A 24,703-nucleotide genomic window follows, 5' to 3' on the forward strand; every position below is an offset into this window, starting at 1 on the left:
GAGGTTTTTTATCACCCTCCAGCGTGACCTTGGACAACACTGAGTCCCCCATATGCTGGAATGTTCGCATTCAGTGGGAGGCTGGAAAAACAGTGGGGCTCAATTCAACGGCCTCGGAGTGCCGTGTGGCAGCTTCTCCGTCTGGGGAGAGGTGTGCCTGGGGACAGTGAGGACGCCCCAGGCAGCCCCTGCCCACCCAGGCTGGGGGTCAGGGCGCCCATTCAGAGGGGGCCCCGACGCTGGACCTGATGCTCCAGCTGCTGTGGGGTCGGGTCTGCCTGGCCTGCTTGACTTGGTGCAGCATCCGGCCGCAGACCCCTCTGCCCGGCCCGGCTCCTCCAACCGGCCTTGCGGGGGCCTGGGTGGGAAGGGACGCCCTGGCCTCACGGGGCAGAGCAGGTCCCTGCGCAGAGGGCACCTCACATCCACTCCTGAGCAGCCTCAGGAGGCACCTGGAGCCAAGTGAGACAAGCCTGGTGGGCTCGTTCACCAAACAAAACGCCAAAGCACCGGGAGCGCCACTCGCATCCTACCCTTCCTCACCTCGTTCCGGTGCAAAAGCATCCAGCACTTGCCTCTTCACGGCCCTTTGAATTCAGACTTGACCTTCTGACCCTCTGCCTTGACCCTTGTATCCAGCCTGCACGAGCCATCCCAGCATAAATTTATCACCTCTAACCTCCCGCCAGGCCACCTCCGCGCTGCCTTCAGCAGGGACACTGCCAAGGAGGAAGTCTCGCCGAATGCCACCCGGTCCAGCCATGTAATCGTGGCGGGAAAACCAAAGATTTCATGCTCACTCTAGACGTTAAGAGATTGGAGCTCAGTGCAGGCAGCTTTCTGGGAGCTGAAAACACTGCATTTCTTCGGAATACAGCAGAGCTGCTCAATGTCTCCTACTGCCCTGTGTCCTTTAAGGAAACAAGAAATCATCTAAGGAGGCAGAAGCAGAAAGAGGGAGCGGGAAGGAACCTCATGGAATGCACGTCACGTGCGCTCTAAGAAAGGCCTCGGGCACCCCCGGGCAGTGGGGACTGAGAACTGACACCTGCTCCCAGACGTCCTTCCGGAGGTCACCGCAGGGGCAGAAGATGTCTCCCAGGGCAGCATTTCCTCCAAAATCAGTGCCTCTGGGGTCAAACCCCGAGAGAAGAGGCAGGTCCCCATCCCTTCTGGGCAGCGCTGCCCAGACGCCTCGGCTTAGGCCATGGAGGTCTCGCGGAACTAGCAAGATGCTTCCTTTCCACCTTGGGCCCGCCTGACGCGGATGCTCGGCCCCCGTGGCGCGTGCGGGCTTTCCTAACCACAAGGCTCGGGCGCCCCTGAGCACACGTTCTGTGGCGCAGAATCCAGGTGTGGTTTTGACAGCGATACTAGCAGCACCTGGTCAGAGCCAGACGGCTCCAGGCAACGTAACCCTCTCCACGTTGTCTTGCCCGGAAGCAAAGATACCAAGAAAGAGGGTGCGACTTTATTCCTACTGGAAAACCCACAGTGCGAGAGCAGCCACCATGTGTGATCGTACGTGTACGTGTACGTGTGCTCGCGTGTTTGTGCGTGCACAGGGAACACACACTCAGCGGAAGCTGAGCTCTACCTGGTGAATGGGTTCGAGGTTTTGGAGACGATGCTGGATCCATCCCTCCTCCCGGCTATCTAGACTGCAGCCCGCACACCCGGAATGTGCGTGGCTCTGAGCGTGTGCTTTCTGCTGGGGATGTGTGTGCTTCTCTGAGCACAGTTCTCTCTCCGGATCTTTCAGAGCTGATGTCTGTCCACCAGCCGTTGCCCACCACCAGTCCGCAGAGCGGGAGACGATGCCCACGCTGACGCTTTGCCTTTCCCCTGATGGTTTGCTTATTTAAAGTGAGGTTCGAGCCCTCCCTCCTTGCAAGCTATGAGTACGGCAAAAGGCTTCGGAATCTGCGGCCAATTTCCCCCGATATTCTTTTCACGTGAGTATCAGTGAAGATGGTTAAACAAACACAACCTGTGTTTAGTTGATTTCCGTGTGTCTGCCGGCCCCGAAGCACGCCGGCAGGTACAGGGTTCTCCTCCAACCTCAGGAGTTAGGATGCTCAGAGAAGCGACCCCTACCTGCTCACGCACTGAAAGTAAGCGTCCGTCCTAAATACATCGAAATCATCGTCCGTGCACGCTCGGCCCACAGATAACACATTGCTCATGGACTTCCACCAACACGCACCCCTCATGCTTGTTAACTGGGGCATATCCAAAGTCAGAGTCATCCAGCCAGGGACGCCAAAGGGGGCTGGGGAGAGAGGACGGCGCAGAAGGGGCTGTCCTACCTTTTTGATGCAGCTCTCCTGGGAAGACACTTCTGCATCCGTCAGTATTTGCTGCAAAACAATTTGGAGAAGTGTTGTTAGTTTCTGACAAAATGCCGATCTCCAGCTACAGGGGGTTATCAGTCTTGAGGGCAGACCAAGGGCGCCCTCTGAAATCACAGCGGCTTCTCCGCGGGGACTGCAGGGCCTGCGGGTAACGGGGTCCTTTCTTCCAACAGAGCTTCCCGTGTGCTGGGCACTCCAGGCGGCCCCTCAGGAGCGTCACCCCTTGGAGGGGCCACAGCTGGTTCCTGTGGCCCATGTCAGGGATGGAGCTCGCTCTGGCCTTTAGTAACTGGGCAGGGACCCGCACAGGAGCATCTTGGGGCCACATGCGCTGCTGAGACCTTTCCGTGGGGACACAAAGACACTTAGAATGTACAGGGATGACTCTGAGTCCCCCCAGCAAATCGAGCTGCATGCGTTTAGAGAGAACGCTGCCTGTCTTGTGCCGTCCCGGGGGTGCGGGAGGGGAGACAGTGCTTCCCCCGCGGGGCTTACGCTCTGGCCGGGGCGGGAGGGAGTCATGCCAGACCGCGGGGCGGGAGGGAGTCATTCCAGACCGCAGGGCAGAGGTCGTGGACACCGGGCAGGACGGACTGGGGTCACTTTAGAGGAGGGGGCACCGATGCCATTTCTCTGCTCCCTCTTTTTGGGCAAGTCAGAGGCAGCAGTATCTTAACTTGTCTTCACTGACACCCCAAATCCCTGGGGGGGGGCGGGTCTTTCTCCACGGTTTTAGGAGGAACCTTCTGAAAGGAAACCAGGCTAAGGCAGAAAACTGGGGTGCCCGGCACCACGCAAGTGCCCTGGGTGGCCACTGAGGGCCCCCATCCGTGGGCAGCGCCAGGAGCCCCCGCTCCCTGCTCAGGGACGGAGGTCACCATGGTGAGGAGAGAAGGTTCCAGCAACCCGGGTCTTTCTTCTACCCGGGCGGCTTCACCTCGGCGCCTCCTTGGCTCTGTTCTGGGGAGCAGCCGCGTCTCGCCAGGCGACTCCCCTTACAGACCGCCAAGCCCCGCTCCGGAGGGTGGCACTGCAGTGACTGGCCCAGAGCACTGTCTGAGCTAAGCAAACTGACAAATTAGCTGTAGAAATTGGGCTTTTCCCTTCTGGACCGACAGTGGCCGAGCACGGAGGGGAGTATGTAAATTGCAGTGTCGTTTCTGTAGGAGCAGAAACCAGGACTGAACCTAATACTTGGACAAATACAGTGAGAGACGAGGTCAGCACCGCAGGTTTCTTCCCCAGCCCCTAAAACTACACCGCGGCTCCGAAAACCCGCACGGACGGCGCGGGTGCCCCAGTGCCCGCCGGTGCCCCGGCAGGTGGGGACCAGAGTGCTGTGACCCAACAGCTGGGCCCGTTTGCCCGAGCTCAGCTGTAACAACAGTAAGTCATATTTTTAATGTTGAGAATTCTAACCAATTGGGGATTTTATGTTTCTTTTAATAGATTCTGAAATTGTGGTCTGGAGGAAAGTGGTTATAAGTGAAAAAAAGAGAGAATGAGACCAAAAAAGGTGAACACCACAAAAAGCCTCCAAGCGAGTCTCCGCGGCAGAGTCGGCGAAGACTGAGGTGGCGGGTGCTCAGCCCTGGCCCGGGGCTGGACGCTGGGCCGGTCTGAGAGGCTGGGCTGAGTCTGGCCCACACCCGGCGCTTCTGTGCCGGTCTGTCTGCTTTCCCTCCCAAATCCGGAGCCGGGAAGGCTGGCTGGATGCTCGGCAGTGCCGAGAGCAGAGGAGAGAGTGAGGCTGACCACCCAGATCTAGCAACGCCGTGGCTCCCAGGAAAGGGCCGCAGTCACCAACGCCCAAGGTCAGATGCCGCCTCCGCGCAGCCCCTAGCAGAGGGATGGGCCACTGGCCAGCCATGGTCTAGCCTGCCCTGCACCTGGACACCAGCAGGGTCAGAGACTCGGCCAGCATTACACAGGCAGGAGGCTCCATGCGGCGGGTCACAGGGTCTCCTGAGCTGGGTGAAGTTCTGTGGTTCATCAACCATGTCGGCTTCCCAAAGGGGTGGCTTGAACCAGAAGGAGAAACCCTGTGTTTTAGTTTTGCAGAGGAGAGCAGCATTTTGCATGTCCCCGGGGCAGGAGACACAGCTACAGAAGGGCGCGGCCGCTGGGAAGATGTGCCCTTCTCCGGAGCTCCGGCCAAGCCCCTGGTCCTGCTGCATCATGGCTGAGACAGGAAAGCGGCGCTGGACAAGGAAACTGGGACTTCAAGCCTTGGTGGCATTTGAGCCCCAAGCCTCTCCTACCTTGCGTTGAGTTTAGTCAAAGGAGCCCCATTGCCAGCATGCCCCGCACTGCCCAGCAGACACCCCACCATCGGCCCCCGCCCTGCTGAAGCCAGGGTGGGCAGGGACTCCCCAGCACAGAGACATGTGGTTGCTTCACAAAGCCCTGAGCGTGAGCTAAACGCATCAAGAGACACGAGATCTCTCTGGAGCGCAGTTCAGAAGCTGGCATTGCCCAGCTGCCGCGGGACCCGGCTCACTTCCGTTCCAGGTTGTCTCACGCTGGCGTAGGAGGCAGTGCCAGCCCGGCTTCAGCACCCGGAGAAACTGGCGTTGGAAGAGGAGAGCCGCTGAGGACAGGCATGACCTGGCACGGCGCCCAGGCCCGAGCTGGAGGCCGCGCTGGGAGGTGGTTCTCTGGCGGAGTCTCCCTGGTTCTGGTGCCGGAGGAGAGCATGGCTGTCCCAGGTCTGATGAACGAGATGCCCAACCCAGTGCGGCCCCAGGGTTCCCAAGAGTAAGGGGGATAAGTCACGTTGCAGCCCAGCCTCCCTGAGCGCAGAAACTGTCTGCGGGTCCTGGTGCCAGTCAAAGGCTGGGCTGGAACCAGAGCCTGGGCCTTCCTGCCCTGGGCGAATCGCGGAACGAGATGCCACGTCGTGGGCACCGCCAGCCAGGGCCTGCTCACACATGGCCATCCCGGAGCCCGTGGCACCTGGGCTGGCCGGGGAGGTGGCACGTGGTGGCCTCTGGCTGGACATTTCCAAGGGGCTCCCCCCTCCCAGAGATAGTGTGTGCCTGGGGCCCGTTCCAGCCGGGCTCGGTTTCTCTGCACACCCATGTGCTCGGGGGAAAGCAATGAAGCCCCCGCTGGGGTCAGCCCGGGAAACCCCGAGAGCACCACACCCCCATCTGGAGGAGCCTGGAGTTCGAAGCCTCCACCTACCCACAGATGTCACCCTGGGCCCACTGTGGCCTCAGACGCTCGGCCTCCGGGGAGGGATGCCCTCCAGCTATCCTCGGCCCCTTTCTCTGTCGGGGTGTGTGTGCACCTTCAGCTACGGGGCGGCAGCTCTGTTTTCACTTTGATTCCTGGGGGCCTGACTTTCCTCCCTCCCTTCCTTCCAAGGCCCCAGTTTAGGAGGCAGCCATGAGAAACCACGTCTGCCCCTTGCAGGGCACATACGTTGCCTTGTAAGCATGTGGGAGGTTCATGAGGCAACTATTCCTTGCGGTCACTTGGTGGGCAGGGTCAGAGGTTCCCCTGGGTTCCTGGCTGGTCAGCCAGAAGGGTGCAGGTGGGACTTACTCCTTCCTGAAGATCCTAGGGGCCACATCCTGGAAATACGTCTCCCCGTGCGTCGGGAGCAGCTGCTGGACTGAAGCGGGGCCAGGCCGCTAGGGCCTGGGGAGTGTCAGGGGCCCCCACAGGAGAAAAGCGGCGGGGGGCTGCCTGCTCCAAACTCCACAAGAGCTGGCAGGTGTCTCTGAGGAGGCGCCACCGCACTCCGGGGGCCGGAGTGGGCTCTGCAGGCCGCAGGCGTGGTCCTTCCCGTGGCCTGGCTCCTCCAAGCTCCACCCCGCGTCCAAGACCGCACACCAACATCTCCTGCCCATCCGGGAGACCTAGTCAGGAGCCAGCACGGGGAGCATCCCCAGGAGGGCGGGCCAGCTTCCCGGCAGTGCGGGGCGGCCACTCTCCCAACAGAAGACATGGGCACCATGTGGACAGTCACACGGCCACTCCCCACCTCTCTGCCGTCCCTCAGCTCAGCTGGGCACTGTCTAGGACAGCCGCGTCCCACAGCCCTTGGGCTGAGGGTGGCCAGAGCCACTGTCCTTTGTCTGAGGCTCAGATGTGGCCACATGGGATGGCACGTCCCAGTGTACCCTGCGTCGTGCTGCCGTCCTCGGAGGAGTCGGCACGGTCTGTGCATAGGTTCGGCTCCTGCCTACTCCCCAGGGCTTGTGGCCAGGTGGGGGCACAGAGCTGGGTGTTCCAACGACACCGTCCCTAACGTTCAAGATGCTCCGTACAACGCACAGAGCAAGAGGGACTCAGAACCTCGGGCAGGGCCGGGCCAGCACCTGTGGGCAGGCGCTTCACTCCCAGGCCCCTCGGTTCTCTCTGTGGGTCCTCTGAGCACAGCACGTGGTTCCCTGCAGGCTGCAGGCTGTGCCTGGTCGCGTGGTCGCACTGGGGCAGAGCGTGCGGCCACAGACGGTCGGGGAGAACCATATGTGCATGTCCGGCCCGACCCAACCGCCCCACGTGCCACTCGGGGGAAGCAGGCGTCCGCTGACTTTAAAGAAAGACGCGTCCCCTTGCACACGGGCGCCCGAGCCGCGCTCCTGCCTGGATGCCATGGCCGCCTTGGCAGGTACGCGTGTCATTCACTCTGCCCGCTCACCCAGCGCTGACCTCGGGTAAAAGGCGGCCGGACGTGCTCCTGGAGTCTCTCAGCCTTGGCTTCCTCCCCTGCCAAGGCCGCCGCTTCGCTGAAAACCCTCTTTATTTGCTGGCGTAGCCCTCAGCACACGCACCGCCGGCCGGCTGGTGCTGGCCGTGGCGCGCGGCTCTCAACTTCTCCGCAGCCCGGCAGAAGTATTAGGTGTGTTTTGATTAAGAGTTTCAGCCAAAAGAGCGAGGTTTGACCTCTGGCATTTAGCTTCTCTCGTGGGTATCGGTGCCAGGATTTAGCTAAGTGGGGCTGGTAAAAACATCTTTTTTGACTCTTAAAATAAATACCCTCTGTTCTCCAGGAAGCCGGCAAAGACAAGACACACAGAGACATCTCATACGCTCACGGCTCTGGGGCTCAGCACGGCCCCCACGGGGGGCTACGCTTTCTGTTCGGTGTCACAAATGGATCCCAAAAGGTTTTTCTCCCTTCAAAATTGTCGATTATTAAAGTATCTGAATACACACCCACAGGAGGAAACCCAGCCCCAGGCCTGGCCACAAGGCCGCCCCGAACCAGAGGCATGCAGGACACCGCGGCCCTCGGGCCTGACGCTCTGGTCCGTGCACCTCCTGCTGTCGGCCTTGAGACCAAACCTTCTCTCGCTCAGTAGCTTCCTCGTATCCAAACATGTAGGTCTGAGGCTAGAACCTGCTAAAGGCTGATCCAAGGCCCCCTCTCCGGGGAGGGGGCGGAGAGGGGCTCGGGGTTCTCTGTGCAGGCACTCAGGGTGTCGCAAGAGGGGCTGACGGAGCCCCTGACCCTGGACCCCATCCTGGCTCCGAGCCTGGCTCTGCTCACCTCTGGGGGCTGTGGGGACGCAGGACTCAGGCTTCTGCTGGGGACACGGTCTGGGCAGAGGGGTGTAGACAGCTATGTCTACACAGCCTGGCCTTTCAGTAGGGCTTACACCCAACTAAATGGTGCCCTTGAAACGGGGCTAACGAGCTGATGGCCGGACCTGGTGGAACCTCCATGTCTCACACGCCGCCCGTGCGCACTCTGTCTCTGGGACGATGGAATCTTCGAGGAATGATTCTCATTCTTAGTTTTCCTTCCAAATCAAAATCCTCCGATCACTGCCCATTTCCCTGGTGTAAATGCTGCATTAAAGCGATAGCAACGGTGACCTGGTGACGGTGGCAGGTCATCTGCTGGGGGAGCCTGTCCAGGCGTGAGGAGGCAGGTCGCCACCACTCACCGCAGCCCGCGTGAGGCAGGACCTGGCGATGCCCCACGTCCGGGACAGGAACTGCAGCGCCAGGGCTGCCAAGTGGTGCCGCCTGCGTCCGAATCGGCCCCGCTGCCTCTCACCCTGTGCTCTGGGGGGACCGGGGGCCGGGGTGGACACATCCGGCGGGAAGAAGCCACATGCCAGAACCTTCCGACCGGGACTCACACCTGAACCCCGGCCAGGACTCTCCCCGGGCCAAACTCCCTCTGGCCGTGTTCGCGGGGCTGAGCTGGGTGGCGGCCTGTTGGCAGCTCCGGCAGGAGCCATGAAAGGCGGTTAGTCACCGGCCGACCCGGCGCTGGCTCCCGGAGCAGGGACTCCAGTGGTGTTGACACAAACTCTTGAGCTCTCAACTGGGAGTGGGATAATATTTATTTATTTTTTGCATTTAAAAAAAAAAATCAGCTTGGCTGTGTTTGAGCTACAGAAATGATTTTTTTTTTTTAAAGCTCCTTGGACACTGTTTTTAGCTTTTATGCCTAAACAGATACTTCTCAGTTCTTTCAAGTGAGATCTACCCAATGAATGGAGGCTCTCTCTTTACTCCTAAGAAAAATATTTACACAGTCGAGTATGGCACAGAAAAGGACCCCGGGCTCCAGAGGGCCCAGCCCCGAAATGCACACAGGTCTCCACACCGCCACCCCTCCCCCTCCCTCCTGCCCTCCACATCCTCTGCCCAAAGGCATTCCCAAGCCTCCCGCTTTGGACCCTGTAGTTGGGGGTTTGGATCGGACTCCTTGCGGAGACCCCCATGCGGGCATGTGACGAGGGGGACAGCCCGGCGTGAATGACGGCAAAGTCCCACCTTCTAAACCCCTTTTGTTTGGCCGTCGAGAACCCAGGCTGCTCTGCTCCCAGGCCCCTGTGCAAGGAGCAGTCACCAAGACTCCCTTCTCTGGTCCCCCAGCTCGCTCTTCCCAGACGCCTTCCCCGGGGCACTGCGGCCTGGCAGGCGGCATCTCCCCTGACCCGTCTGGGTGTGACGGGCCTTCTGCCTTGCTATGGCCACGTGAGCTACAGATGGGGCCGACAGACCTCAACCGCGCGCCCAGCGATTTTCTCTCGACTGCAGGGCCACCACCCGGCCCTGCCCGGCCCTGCCCTGCCCTGCCCTGCACTGCGCTGTCCTGCCTGGCCGGCACGGCCACGCAGACCCGGAATCCGGGCACGGTCTGCCGCTTCCTGACGTTCCAAGAACACTCTGTTCACTGGCAGCTCTCCGCTTCCAGCGCCCTGCCCCTGGGCCTGCACAGCCCCCGGGCGAGGCTGGTCTCGTGCCCACGCCTTCCTCCCTGCAGCACGAGTCCCTGAATGAAAGAGTCACCTCGGCTCCAGGTTATACGGCCACGTCCTCCGTCGGTGCCCTGAGGGCAAGGTGCCAACACCCTTCACATCTGCCTCTCATGAGCAGTCCGTGAGCACTGTTGTCTGCGTTGCCCTGTGAAAAGTGCCTTGGGGACATTTTGTAAAATATCTGGACAGCGTTTATTCCGGCATTAGCGACTGTGGGGCAGAGACCATGGATAAGCCTGCCCCTCCCCTTCCACGAGAAAGTGCGAGGCCACCACGGCTGCTGTCCAGACCCACAGACACGGGTGGGGAGGTGCGGCGCCCTGGGAGTGGCAGGTGGAGGGGCGGAGGAACGGGGTAGCGGCGGCCAGTGAGCGCACGGGTAGAATGGGGGACAAATGCCCCAGGACGGAGCTCGGACGCCTTGAGGCAAGGCTGAGGGAGTCTGACTTGGGGGACGGCAAACACGGGCCGCATGGGGGCAAGACAGATGGACGGCGAGGCGGGGGCATAGAAGGGGGGAGGGGAGGGTCTGCAGGGAGCGGCAGCTTCCTGTGAACGCCAGTTTCCAGTGGTTTCTGTCCACGCGGCCGCTCCGAGGAGTGTGTGGGGGTCTTCGCTGCTGACCCAACTGTTTGGTGGGCCACGGTGGGCTCCAGCCTGCTCCCCCTGTTCCCTCCAACAGCTGGGACCTGTCCAGCTCTCCCCACGGCAGAGCTAGAGGCTGCCCTGCCCAGGGGACAAGAGGCCACCAAACACAGTGGGACGGAGGAGAACCGAGGGCCAGGCGCCTTCCTGTGTACTTTGCTCACGCGGCGCATCTAGACTTAGAGCGGCGGGGAGGGAGCCTGGCTGCCTGTTCTTCAGCCTCCCCCGTGTGCGCAGCGTTGCAGGTGGGCCTGGGCTGCCAGCCGAGGCTGTGGGCCCGGAGGGGACGGTGCAGGTGGACAGCAGGGCCGGGCAGCCCCTCGCCCAGGGGAGGACTGATGCTGCACAGGTGTGGACCAGCCCTGGGCCCTGACCCAGCTCACCTGAGCATCCCCCAGGGAGGGTCCATGGCAACGGCGCATCTCTCTGGAAAAGGACCCAGAGAAATAAAGATGATGCCACCAGCCCAGAAGGCTCCCTGGGTCCCCCCGCCAGCCCGAAAGCCACCTTTTGCCGACCTTAGCACCAACACAGGGGTCAGACAGGTACCCCGTGAGCAGCTGGCAGCCTCGTGGTCCATGACTCAAAGCCACAGAGGCCCCTAGAAGGCAGCCACTGCTGGGAGCCTCGGTGCGGGGGTCCTGCCTCCCACTCCCACCTCGTGGCCGGAGGGCAGCAGGCCCCCCAGGCCCCCTGGCCTGCTCCCCAGCTCTGGGGCAGTGGGAGACCCACAGACACAGTGGGGGCCCCTCAGCCAGCGCCAGCTGTGACCCCACCCTGGCCCTGCAACCAACAGCACAGGCATGCAGCGGAGTTGGGGCAGGGCTTGGGCTGGGCACCAGCCCTGGGGCCGCAGTTGTCTTGGGGGGCAGTGTCCGCAAGGACACCTGCTCTCTCTGGACACCCCCTACCCTCCCAAACCATCCCTTTTGAGAGAGGAGAGAGGGCAGGTTACCCCAGCTCAGGGCTGCCCAGGCTTCTTGACACCATTCTGGCCAAGGCTTCGAACTGCCCACGGGCCCGAAGACATGGTTCTCTCAAAGCAACATGGAGGTCTGGCGTGGCAAGACCAGAGGGGCTCTCCTGACCCACGTCGGAGAGATGTGCCCCCCAAGGCCAAGGCAACCGCCTCCCAACCCGCCTCCGGGAACCCCCAACAACCCTTCCCCAAAACCAAGAACCCCAAGGGGCCCCCCCCCCCAGGGAACCGGCCGCCAAGGCCCCCCCCCCAACAACCAAAACCCCCCCGGGAATTGCCTTCCTAAGGGGGAAAACAAAACCCAAGAACAAAGAATGGGTCCAAAAAAAAAAATAACCTTTAATCCCAAAACCTTTTAAGTAACGAAAAGGCCCGGGAAATGGCAAAAGCCCGGCCGGGCAACCCCGCCGGAACCCGCCCGAAGGCCGCCCCCAAGCAACCCAAGGGAAAAAGAAAGGCCACAGGTCTCCCGGTCACCACCCCTCGGTCACACGCACATTGAGGGTCCTGAGGCCCAGGAGGGGGGATTCGATCCCCAGGATTTGGGCCCTTCTCAGGCTGTGACCTGCGACCCCACTTGTCGAGGTCAGGGGGACCTTTACTTATTTGAAAGTGGGCGGGCCTGAGGTTATCCCCCACATCTCAAGGCAGAATCGAATTTTATTATAATTCCCTTGAAAGCGGCAGGCCGCCCTTCCCGGGGACAAGGGACGATGCAGCTCGAGACAGCAGGTCGCGTCCCTCGTGGGCCCTTCCCCGACCAAATTCAACCACGTGATTCCCACCCGCTCACTCCCTGGGCAGACGCCTGTGGGCTGTCGCCTTGGGCTCCACGGCCCACGAGTCCACGGAGGTGGAAGACGGTGCCTCCACCCCCGACCGTGACAGAATGACGGCGACAGTGTAGCGGCCAGTGCGCTGGCTCTGCCACAGGTGTCGCCGCGATAGCTCGTTTCATGCCCGACATGATCCCGTCATAATCCCCACTGGCCCCCGGGGATGCTGAAGCTCAGAGAGGCTGAGCGACCTGCCTGACGCCACAGAGCCAGGCAGCGGCAGAGCTGGATTCCAGTCCCGGCCGAGAGACTCCACCGGGCACTGCCTGAGCCATGGGCTCGCATGGTCTCCACGGAACCGGTTCCGTCGGAGAAATGGGGAGGTGGGTCCGGGGAGCGAGAGGGAGGGTGGGAGGAGCTTTGCTGTCTCTCCCACGGAGAACGTTTCCAAGCTGCTGGTGGGGACAGCGCGGCAGAGTCCCGAGTGCCCGGGTTTTGGCCCCAGCTGCCGCGCTAACTCCAGACCACCGTGCGTGGGGACCGGGGGAGGCAGAGAGCTGCCAAACAAGACCGCACACTGTCCTAAGGGGACCCAATTTCAGGGACAGCTGCACCCAGGAATTCCGAGCTGATCCGCTGTGAAAAGCGGGCCGCGTTTGGAATCTCACGGCATCCGTGCAGCTGCAGCTGCAGGCAGCACCCCCAGGCCCCGCTTGCTCTCGGGGTGGGGTGGGGGGCAGGCTGAACCAGCGGGGCTGGGCCAGGTGAGGGGCCCACTCTGCCCCTGATCCCCAGGCCGACCCCACGGGTCACACTTCTGCGTTTCCAGGTGACGAGTTCAGGGTCAGGGCCCTGGAGGACGCTGCGGAGACAATTCTGCGGGACTTCTCTGCCTCTCGGAGACCCGTGCAAACTCAGGGCCGACGCTGCCCACCTGTGAGGGGGCTTCCGGGGCCTTCCCGGGCCACGCCGAGTGCCAGGCAGACCTTCCCTCTCGAGGCCTTGCACAGCTGGAGGGGTTGGGCAGCCGGACGAGTTGTCGGGGCTCAGCGCTGGCCCCTCCCACCCGGGATTCCGCAGGCCCTTGGCTAACCAAACTGTGTCGAGGCCCTTATCGGTGAAACGGGCGGCAGATGCGCCGGGATGACCTCGGCACTGTTGCTGAGGTGAAAGAGTGCAAATGGCAGCAGGCCCGGCCGATTGCTCCTTCATTCGCAGCAAGAACACACGAGCCACGATGCCACTCCAGACGAACCATCCCTTTTGAGATCGCCAGGGGTCACGGCCAAACCCCCCCGTGGAGATGCACCAGGCGGCAGAGGGACGGCGCCTTCCTGGGCGGCCGAGGCACCCGGCAGGGCCGCGACACGCAACGACAGCCTAGCTGGGTGCGGCCTCCGAGCTAAGCGCGGCCTGTGCGTTTTTAAAGGGTTGTGAAAACAAACAAAAAAAAATGGGACAGAGACCACATGGAGCACAAAAAGCCCCAATCACATAGGCGCCTTTTGCCCTGGAGGCACGTGGAGCCCTGGCCACGGCAGATACAGCGTGGTTCGCAGGAGGGTGGAGATAGGACGGTGTCCATACCCTTGGGTAGCGCATCCAGTACGAGGCTTCCCTGAGGGCCCTGCCGGGAACGGGAGGCTCCGATGGGCAGCGGTGGCGCATCTGCCCTGGGGCCTTGGCACATGCTGGCTGCCGCCGCCAAACGGCACAGGCAGAACCCCACTGGGGGAAACACAGTGAGGAGGGAACTGGAACTACCTCCCGGGATCCGAGTACACAGTGTGGTCCTCCCGGGCAAGACGGGCAGGCAGAGCCGCCGACACCTGACCCTGCGGACAGCTGTCACCCCACCTACCCGGGGACCCCGTGGAGCCACATTCTCAGCTGCAGCCTCCCACAAGGAAGAGATGGCATGAAATTGGACGCAGCCTGAAACCTCTCTGTCCATACTTTTCTTTTTTTCCACCTGTTTGTTTTCCAACAAGGAGAAGCACACAAAATGGTCACAAAGGAAGTCCCAGAATGTCTGTTGGAGTTTCCACCTCGGGCTGCAAAACTTTCTGGGCTGTTTCACCTCGTCTGAGATAAGGAGGGGGCCCAGGACAAGTGGCTTTGGGATTCAATGTGGTCTGCTCCACGCCAGCCTGCGGGCGCATCCCGGGAGGCCGGGGTCTTGTCCTCTTGCGCAAAGGCCTCAGTGACACCATGACACCAAGGAGTCTAGAAGGCCCTTCTAACCAGCTCCTCCTCGCCACCTTGGGGAGAGCCGCCGGCACATCAGGGATGTCATGGCGAGGTGCCCACGGAGGCCAGTGTGTCTCTCGGGAGACCCTCAGCTCTCGAGTGCGATGAGTATCAGGAAGTGTCCTCTAGTGACCTCGTTTCACAACCCTGCGGGGCCCGGGGACCCCAGACAGTGGCAGGGTGATGGGCATCCACCCGGGGCCACGGCCACGGCATCAGAAAGTACATGGAATCTGAACACGAACAAGACCCCGATGCCAGAGGTGTTCGCTCTCGGTCCTGACTTTGTGGAGTGTGATTTGTTCTCGTGGCTTCCCTTGCCGCCTAGCGTGTCACGGAAACGGGGGCCGCGTCCTGCTCTGAGGGAGACAGCAAACCACTCGCCCTCTCCCTGGGTCCAAGCGCCGGGGCCTGGTGGGACGGCTGTCCTTGGGCCTGCTGCACACCTGCCCCCCCCGCCCTTGTCCCGAGGAGCAGGAGGAGCCGCTCCCAGCCTCCCCGGTTCTGCTCTGACGCAGAAGTCAGAAGGGGCTGCTGGCAGGAGCAGCTCAGTTCACGGACCGCGAGGGGCTAAATGGGAACGTCCCCCCACAGTCCGGTCCACAGCAGCCGGTGGCTGGCGGGGAAGCCCCGATAGGGAAGGTGGTGGCACTTTGATGCGCAGCCACTCGAGGCGGCTGTAGGCAGACTTGACAAGGTCACCATCTGTCTGCGGGATGGACTGAGAAAAACGACCCCATTAGTGCGGGAGGAGGATGGGGGCACAGGGAGGGAACTTTCCCAGCGGGAGGCTCGGGAAGGACCCAGGCACCTGCGGGCAGCACCCCTCCTGCCTGGCCTCCTGGTCCTCCCAGCTGCGTCTATGCTGACCCGTGGCAATGCGCACTCCCAGGAACCTCGGCCACACAGCCCATGTGAGGGCAGGAGTGGCCTCAGGACGGCATCCCGGGAGGGCTTTCCTCTCTCCATGGCCCTGGTGCAAACCGCCTGCCACCCTCCGTGGGCTGGGAGCACTGTGTCCGTGGTGCCCGGCGTCCGTGGGTTAGGGAGCACTGTGTCCGTGGTGCCCGGCGTCCGTGGGCTGGGGAGCACTGTGTCCGTGGTGCCCGCCGTCCGTGGCACCTTCAGAAGCTTTGCCCAACCGGCCTCAGACACTGGCACTTCCGTGCATGCAAAGGTGTTCGAACCAGGAAGGTTTATCTTGAAGAGCTGCAGACATCTTCTCGGACCTGGCTTGATATTTTAGACGATTCTCAGAGCTGGGAGAGGTGGTTCAACAGCACGGATTATTTGCTCTTCCCAAAGATTGAACAGGGAGCTGAGGTCCGCCCAGCTGCGACCCAGGCGACGGGGGAAGGGGCGGAAGTGCTGCCTGAGGGGGTGACAGCCCAGCGTGTCCTGCGCAGGGAGGAGACCCCGACCTGGCGGGAGCCCCACAGAGCTGGGTGTGACGTGAGGTGGGTGGGACACGGGGCTTGGCAGAGGACGGAGGGCTCACAGGTCGAAACAGGAGGGACTGTGTTGCCAGAGGCGGCCACAGGCTCACGGGGACAGCAAGTCCCCTCCGTGGCCGTGGTCCCACAGCTGGCCAGCTGCGACCTTGGAGCCCTGGGGATGGAGGAGGAGACGACGCAGCCCCGGCTCGTGCAACCTTGTGCCCGACTTGGGCTCCTCTCTCAGCCTGGCACGGAGCCGCCTCGCAGCCCGGCCGCGGGCTCCCTTCAGGCCACGGGAACCGACAGCAACGCTCAGGGCGGTGCAGGAATCCTGCTCTCTCCTCGCGACCCCCATTTTCTCTACTTTGGGGCGATGGCATTAATCCTGGCACGTTCCTATGGTGGACAAATAGAGTCCTCTCCAGGGGCTGTCTGGGGCTTGTGGGGTCACCGCACGTCGGAGCAGAGCAGCCCCGGCCCAGCCTCTCAGCCTCACGGTGGGCGTTCTGTAAATCGTGAGCAAACACGCACGCGTCCGTCACTGGGTTGCTTCTCTTTCCTAGACGGCGCTTTGTGCTTCGTGGGCTCCCGTCCCTGGCAGAGGTGGGGACCTGGACACACCCCCCGGGGCTGTCCTTGGGAGAGGGAGAGCCTGGTGTTCCGTCAGCGTGGCCCACGGTGGGGCGGCCCAAGACTGGCACTTCCCCCGACTGGACACGACGGTATACGGGGGCTAGAGCCAAGCGCCCCCATCCCGAAACAGAGACTTGGACGAGGAGGAAACCGGACCCCCCGGGGGGCGAGTGGCAGGGTCGACGCTCATCCTGACCTAGCACGAGCCGCAAAGCCTGCCCCCGCCCGCGCCCGTCCCCACGGGGGTTCTGTGCAGGGAGCGAACCCCGCTCAGGAGATGCCGCTGCCCCCCACGAAGCTTCCCACGGCTGCAGCCACCTTTCCTTTCCTTCCAAAATCTTAGGCGACCTGAGGTGCCAGGGCCGGCAGCACACAGGGCAAGAGCAGGAGCGAGGGAATCTGGGCTTTGCGATTCCCGGCCCAGCTCCCGGAGCTGGCCCGCGTCGCAGGCCCCGGGGTCCCACCGTGAGCCCGCGGGAGCTGGTGTGCTTCTGGCGTTGGCCCTTCGAGTGACGGGCAGACCTCCGGCCACTGCCGCGTCCCCGCGCTCCGGCCCGCGCTGTTCCGCCGCCTTTGAGCACCTCTCCTCCGCAGCTCCATGCCTGAGAGACACCACAATCTTTTTACCCAATTTTCCAGCTGAGTTGACTGAGGCCTGTGAAGGTCACAGAGCTTGCCCGGGGTCACTGAGTATAACAGCTAAGCCTCTGGCCTCAGGACAAGGATGCAGGACTCTGGTTCCTGTCCCTAATCGCTTAGCCTGAGGTGCTTTCATAAATAATAGAAATAACAGGACTTCATTTTTCTTTGGAGGATAAACTCCCCAAACAGCTCCCCGGGCTGTGGTCTGCGTGTGCTCCAAACCTCGCCGGCTGGGAGGCAAGAAGGGACCTGGGCGGCAGGGGACGAGGAGCTCGGCGCACAAGCTGGCTCCCGCGAAGGCATTAATTTGTAACAGACGTCCACAGAGCTGGAAAGCGCGCACGGTGCTCGGTACACGCGACAACGGCTGATTATTCATCGCTGACAGTTATTAGCCTATTATTAAACGTATGAATTGCCTCTTTCATACCACACCGCCTATCCTTACAGTGCTTTATTAACTAACATTAACAAATCCAATTAGCAAAAGACACTGTATTTGTGTAATTAGTAATTTGAGGCCTTGTTCTGTCTTGGTCTTAAAGAGAAAAGGCATTGGGTGTTGATTAGCACATAACACCGTACAATTAGGAGAAGTGGTCGGAGATTAGCCGGGAACGTTCTCATTCCCTGGGGTCCCCGCGACGGGACCCGGTCTTGCCGGGACGCACGGGGGCTTGTTCTGTGGCGTCTCTGTGGATCCAGCCGCCTCCTCTCGCACCAAGCTCTTTTCTGCACTTGGCATGGCCTTCCACGCCAGGAAGGGGAAATATTTATTTTCATTATAAATTTAGGGGCCGAAACAGTAAAGAACCCTGTTGTTAAATGCTCCAAGCCTAATTCTGCAGAAAATCTCAAAATCCAACTTTCAGTACTGATCGCAAGTTTTTTTCTAATTGGATGCCAAAAGGAACATTGCGGGCAAAGAAGCTTCGGGGCAGGCCTTGCCAAACGGCGTTTCTGTTTACGTCTCTGCTGCCGAGGTGGGGCCGGCGGCTCCAGATAAGGGAGAGGCTGCAGAGAGCCCCAGGCTGTGGTGCATCTTCACAGCACACCCGAATGAGAACCAGAGAAAGTGGCTCTGGGGTCCCGTCTGCGCGGCGAGGCTCCAGGGCGGTTCACAGCGATGGCAACAGCTCTGGGTTCCCACGAGACCTTCTGTGTTCCTCTCAGATGCCCCAAACTTTATTAGTTTGTAAAACCGCAGAGCGAGCGCCACGCATCTGAGCTACTCCCCCGGCACTGCCTGGCAGGTTTTGGTTCGGAACAGGAAGGGAGTCAGCGGTTTTGCAGGGGAGCTGCTCCTAGGCTACCTGCTGGCACCTGAAGGCAGGAGCTGGCGTTTCATCGCGGCGTCCCCAAGCGGCAGCTGAGGTTCTGGCGTTCTCTGTCCACACCCCCCGGGGGAGGCCCTGTGTCCAAAGCAGCCGCCCCAGCGACGGGGGTTCAGCGAGGTGGCCACAGCAGAGGCCCGGATCAGGGACCGCCCCCCTCAGAGGTAAAGTTCACCCTGCAGCGCCCGCTGCCTCCGGCGCTGTCCGAGCGGCGCCCACACATCTGGCTGCCCCGGTGGCTCCGCGTCCAGGAGCCGTGCCGGTGATCCAGCACTTCTGGAGGCGGAGCTGGACTCCCCACTTGGAGCCCAGATGTTTGGGCTGAGAGCAGACACTGCTGACTTGGTTCCAGCGCTCATTTTAGACGGAGCCTGGTTTCGACTCCTTCAAGCAGGATTCTCAGGCGTGGTTTTCCCCCCATTCCACGCCAAAATAAAGTTAGAATTCTTGAAGTTGCAAAGCCTCATCCCTTATCTGATCTTCCCTGCGCACACACGCCCACGCCCGCACGACCAGGCACACGCACACGCACACGCACGGACGCAGAGCCTCATCTCGTTAGTCCGTGGAAACCCTGAACCGCGGAGGCGGAAAGCGGGTGCCCGAGCCCTGCCCGGTCGCACCGGCGCTCGAGGAAGGCAGAGCGGAGAGAAGACCTGGGTGCAAACACTTCAGAAACCTCTTCAAAATATTTGGGTTTGTCAAAATCCCAAACCACCACTTGCCAGGCACTTTTCCCGCTAGTGTTTGAGCCCACGGGTATTTTAAAGGAAATGAAATCCGTGTGTTTCTGATTTATTTATACTTAACTCATCAAAATGCTGTTTTAAAGAGCTATTTTGTGTCCAAAATGCTCTGTGCTTTTTTTTTCCTTCCAAACTAAAAGCCAAATTTTGCCAAGCGTAGATGACCTTAAACTCTAGCATTTTCAAGGTTCTTTTGAAAATCAAGTTCATGGAGTCCAAACAGGCCTGAACTGGACCCGAAGGTGCCCCACCCCTGTCCCAGGAGAAATGCAGTCAGTGTCCAGCAAGGGGACGCCCCCAGCCCTACCAGCTTTCACTCCTCGCCCTGACCCCAGCAGGGCAGGGTGCTTGTGCTCCCCCGGGCCACGGAGTCCGCAGGACTCTATGTCCACAGGAAAGCACAACTTCCCTGGAGACAAGAGGCCCGAGAGCTGGGATTTTATGGTCTCTCCCCGACCTCTTGGAGTGGGACCAGAGCAGGCCCCCAGTTTCACAGTAGGGGTTCTCTCTCTGTCCCTGGGGGCTCAGGGCAGCTTTTCTTCCAGGCACGGGACTAATTCCCCTACCTCACCACCCACCTTGGGACTTCCCAACGCAGGGGCTAGATGAGCACACCTTTCTAGGGCAAACTGAAGCCAATCCACAGACCAGGAAACTGTCTTCTCTTCTCCAAGCAAAGAAAAAGGGAGCAGCGGCTACTGCCCCGAGTTTGGGCGGCAAGGGGAGGGGCAGGGCCGCCTTGCAGGCTGGTGTCCCACGAGAGGGGCAGGCTGAGGCCCCCAGCGGGGAAACAAATGGGGTATCGCAACACTATCATCTGACTCGTAACACAGTCTTGCGTCACATGCTTTTGGGTGTGATATTTATTTCTGGGCGATTTCGCGTGATGGCGTTCAATCATGAACTTGATTGCTTCTTTGTGCACGATATAAAATTCCTTATCCTCCCAGCATTTAATTGTGTTCCCTGGCAGATCTGGTATCCATCACGGCCCTGCCGTCCTCAGCCCCAAAGATAAACCATCCAGGGGCAATAAATGTCCACTCTGATCATTGATGCTTTCAGGGAAATTGATTATCTATTTGAGGCAGAGCAGCTGACGGGCGGCCGCCGCCTTACCTGACACAATGGCTTTCCTGAAAGAGAAGCCCCAATCAGCACGATGGATTTTCTATTAAACGTAACATTTTCCAAAGTGATACCCATTGATCTTAATATTTGAGGAAGGGAGCAAAGCCTCAGATGGAGTTGGAAGCCCAGCTTTCACTCCCGTCCGCTCATGGGATTTACCGTCAAAAATGCCGCGAGCTGGGGAGCCGCGCTGGTCCCCGTTCCGACCGCACGTTCTGCCGCCTGTTCCAGAGGCTGCTCCCTGGCGCTGGTATCTCTGTGACATCTTGCACCTGGTCTGTGATTTACTGAGAAATTTCTTGCTAAGGTTGTGATATTAGGATGCAGTCCAGATACTCAAATTTATGATGTGTTCCCCTGCAATCTATGCAAGGGAAAGGAAGCTTTGGATGAGTTTCATTTGAGCTAAAGGAAAAAAAAAAGCCAGGCAATGTTATTCTATTTGATGGCCCCAGAGTCTTCTTCCCTCCATGCAGGGGCGAGCCCAGGTCAGCACACCGGGGTGGGGGTGCGCGCCGCTCTCCTGCGCCGGGAACAGCCTCAGCGAGAGATGAACTTGGGCTCACCAGCACGGCTCTATCAGCTGAGAGATAACAAGTGCTATCGACTCCAGAAACGTCTGCTCCCATGAAAACCGATAGCAGCTCCATAAGCGACACTGTGATTACCTGTGCCCCGGCTGAAACGGCCCCGGTTAAGTTCACTTGACGATTCCCGCATAGCACAAAGAGGCCTTTATTTTGGCAGAGGCAGGGCCATCCCGGCCTCATCCAGGCATTCTGCACATGCGGCTGTGGGCAGGTGGCTCCTCCAGCAAACCTGGCCCAGCACACGCTCGCTCCGGGAGCCTCCAGAGCCAGGGATCCCAGGGCCTGTCCGAGTGTCCGGCAAGGTGGGCTTGGTCCCTCTCGAGAGCAGCCACTGGGCTGCCAGGGCAGGGGCACACTTTCCCCAGGCCATCTTGGGTGCAAAGTGCCCAGATCAGGGTTTGGAAACGAGGCACTGGGGAACCCTGGGCGGATGCAGGAAAGGAACGGACCTGAGCTCGGTGCATCAGGAGGAGCAGCGGTGCCTGGCACACTCCAGGGTCCCACGTCAGGGTAGGGGCGGGGCCCAGGCACCAGAGATTCCGGACCACAGCCAGGGTGAGCTCAGCCTGCCTGGCGAGGCTCTGGAACATGCCAGCACTGTCCGTGGGCGGGAGCCTGGCAGGCTTCTCCTCCTGAAGCCCACGGGTCACAGCGGAGGTTCCCTCGAGGGCAGAAGGGCAGGACAACGGGCCGTGGACGCAAGGTCCCAGCCCTTATGTAGAAAAAGGAGAGAGGACGTCCCCCCGAGAAACAGGGAGCCCCAGCGCTCAGCAGGCTCCGGCACGGGCACATTCTGCCAGCTCAGGACACGGGAAAATGCATCCCAAGGCCCCGCGCAGCGGCTGCAGCTGGGGAGCAGCGCGCCTGTGTGGGCAGTGACTTCTGCAGTCATTCGCTGCTCCTCCGGGGAGGTGGGGCTGGGGGTGACCCGCTTCGTCCTCGGCCCTCTGCCTGACGGTCACGGACCTGCATCCTGACCCCCCCACCTCACCCCGCGCCAGCACAGCCCACAGACCTGCTGGGGAGCAGTGGGTGCCCCCAGGGTCTGGGAACACATAAGTCATAACTCTGTGAGGTTTCCTGCACGACCTTCTAAAGGTCATGGACAGATGTCTCCTTGCCAGCGAATCCTGAGAGTGGCTCCGAGGCTATGGGTGAGAGTCAGGTCTCCACAGGGAATTGTACATGTCTGTGTGCACACACATGCACATGCGTTTTGCTTCTGTGAACATGCGTGCATGTGTGCATGTGTGTATGTGTGTCCCTGTTTGGGTGCAACGTGTGAGTCTGTGCACATGCATGTGTGCCCATGTGTGTGCACGTGTGTGCGTGTCAGTGCGCATGTGTGGGCCGTGTCCTCAGGCTCTGGACAGCTCAGGGCCAGGCAGGAAGGAGCCGGGGAGAAGCGGCCAAGTGCAAAGTGCCGCTCTGCCTCTCTGCTCCTTGGGAACAGCGCCGCGCGCATTGTACGTCTGAGGTCAGACTTTTCCATGATTGATGGCCGGCCGGCAAAGCTTTATTTCTCCTGAAGAAAATACAGTGCTTGTAGACGGGGTCCACGCAGGACAAAGGGCTCCCCCAACAATGCAGGCTGCAGTCCCTCTGTCCTTATTTGCACAAAGACAACACATCCAAGCAGCGCTTCGCATCTCGTGGGAAAAAGTCCCACATACATTATCGGATTTGATTGTCTCTGTGACGCTAGGAACCAGAGGCTCAGAGAGGCTGGTGACTTGTCTAAGGCCACACAGCAATCAACTGTTCCCTGGCGCCTGGAGAGGCTGAGGCTGTTTCCCTAAAGATCGTGTGGGGGAGGGCCCTGCTGGAGTCTCTGCCCAGGACTAAACGTGCCCCAGGCCTCGTTCTGTGCCTGAGCTGCACATGGCGGGTCTAAGCGGGTGTCAGCAGTGGCCAACTGGCATCCCAGGGTCCGGCCCCCACCAACCCCTCCCCACTCTCCCTCTCCCGGACCATCCTGGGTTGTAAACGTGACTCCTGCTCCCCACACAGGTCTGCCTGACTCGAGGCTGAGCACTGAGCAGCTGCCACGGATGGCGGCTTAAATCTCTGCGTGGCGAGTGGCGACAGAGGCCGCTCTGCCACTGTGGGGTGGCTCCTTTCTCCTTGGGCTGGCTGGGCCTTTCCTCCCTGGGTGGCTGGTCTCCGTGAGCCCAAGGCCAGGACCTTCCCCACACAGGCTGGCGCCGCCCTCCAAGGAGGCCAGAGCTGCTGACACCTGTCCCTCTCTGTGTCCTGTTCGCCAGACCACTGCACGGCTCCACCGGTCACCACACCAGGGACACCCGGGGCTGCCAGGGATGGGGAGAGGGATCGAGTGGTCAAGGCAGGGCTCCTCTAGGCCACTCCAAAGGGAACCACCAGCAGCCCAGGTGGGCAAAAGGCCCCAGGACAGGTGGGCCAGGTGCACCTGCAAGCAGGTCTTGGCTTGCTCAGCCCCAGCTGACCCCACACTGCTCCCTGCCCTGTCCTGGAACCACCTGACCTGGGCCAAGGCCACCAAGCCGTCAGAGGGGACGGGCATGGGGCAGCCTGCAGGTGTCTGCTGGATCTGCCCTGGGGCTGCCCTGGCTGACTGCGGCGGTGTCAGCAATGTGGCTGCACGGTGGAGGGGACGTTTCTTGGGACAGGCCTCGTGAGAACCGGCCGGAAGGCTGGGCGGGCGCCAGCACCGTGGAGTTGCGGGAGGAAGGTCTTGCCGATGGAAACGCGGCGTGGGCAGGGCCAGGAGAACAAGACGCTTTCATCCGGCTCGTGTGGGCATGGAGCGAATGTCTGTGCAAAGGGAGGCTGTGCCGGTAGCTGTCGGCAAGCCTGTTCAGATCCTCCGAGAGCCCACCCGGAGCTTTCACTGTCTGGGGTTACGTGGTCAATGGCTTTCAGGAGAGGCTCATTATTGCTTCAGCGCCAAACATCTGTGGCCGGTGCAGCTGCCTCACTGCCTCCCCGGGGAGGCCCTGCCGGTTCTGGGTCCTCATTCCGTGCTAGCTCCGTGGGTCCCCGGGACCTCAGGCCTGGGATAAGTCCCACCTGGGCCTCCCGAGGTGGGGGGACGGTCCCCAGATGCCTGCTGGGATTTCTCCCGAGGCCAGTTAAGTGGGGCGGTTACGGTGGCTTGAAACGCGGCGTCAGGGGTGGCCACTCCTGCCAGTCCAGTCGCTAAGTCCCGCGGGGCGTTATCTGCGCAGTATCTCCGGGTGCAGGGCCGCGGCTGGGCCCTGGGAGAATTTTATCGTCCTGTTCCTGAACACTGCAGACAGAGCTGGGTAATCATTAACCCGGCTTCTGACTCGCTCTGCTCCCGAAGATGATACCGCCCTGTGGAAGGCCGGCCAGCACCCCGCCCTCCCCTCCGCGCTGGACCCCTTCCCCCGCCCCCGCGCCGAGGGGCAGGCATGAGAAGGCAGGTCCTCCGGAGCTGGCACGGCAGACAATGTGTGTCTTGTGTGAGTAATTGAGCGCCGTGGCCAGTCAATCTGGTTTCTGGGCCCGCCGCCCTGACCCTCTTTAGAGCTGCGTGCTCTTGCCGGCACAGTGTGAAACATTTTCTTTCACTGCACTGACACTCCGCAGATTGAGACGTCAGCCTGGTCCAACTGCAGCAAATTAGCAATTTTTCTTTTGCTAATTGGAAATAAAAATGTTTGCCGAGGGAGTCGTTTGTCGGCATGTGGTTTTCGGTTTCTGTGCGCCGGAGAGCTGCGTTGAAAATGCATCCCGAAGTGCTGCCCACCCTGGGGCGCCCCCGTCACAAATCCTCAGGGTGTTCCCCGCGGCCGTGGGGGAGCACGCCCCGCCCTGCGGCTCCCGCTCCACGCGGCCCTGGGCACGGGGGAGCCTTCCTCGGGGAGAGAGCTGGGCCCCGCCGGCTGTGCGTGTTCGGAAAACCATTAGGATCAGGCAGGTGGCAGAGCAGTCTGGGGCGAGCTGTGGGAAG

The 24,703-nt window shown here is 61.0% G+C and overlaps 1 protein-coding gene across 1 annotated transcript in view; it reads right to left on the reverse strand.

Annotated features, from left to right (window-relative positions):
• PRDM16 (PR domain containing 16) overlaps positions 1-24,703 on the reverse strand; it is a 313,737-nt gene that overhangs the window by 161,128 nt on the left and 127,906 nt on the right. The window contains exon 4 of the mRNA XM_012662204.1: positions 2,310-2,360. Coding sequence (XP_012517658.1) covers positions 2,310-2,360 — 51 coding nt within the window. The remainder of the gene's footprint in view (positions 1-2,309; positions 2,361-24,703) is intronic.

This window comes from Propithecus coquereli, unplaced genomic scaffold (assembly GCF_000956105.1).
Source record: "Propithecus coquereli isolate 6110/MARCELLA unplaced genomic scaffold, Pcoq_1.0 Scaffold757, whole genome shotgun sequence".
Lineage (NCBI taxonomy): Eukaryota > Metazoa > Chordata > Mammalia > Primates > Indriidae > Propithecus > Propithecus coquereli.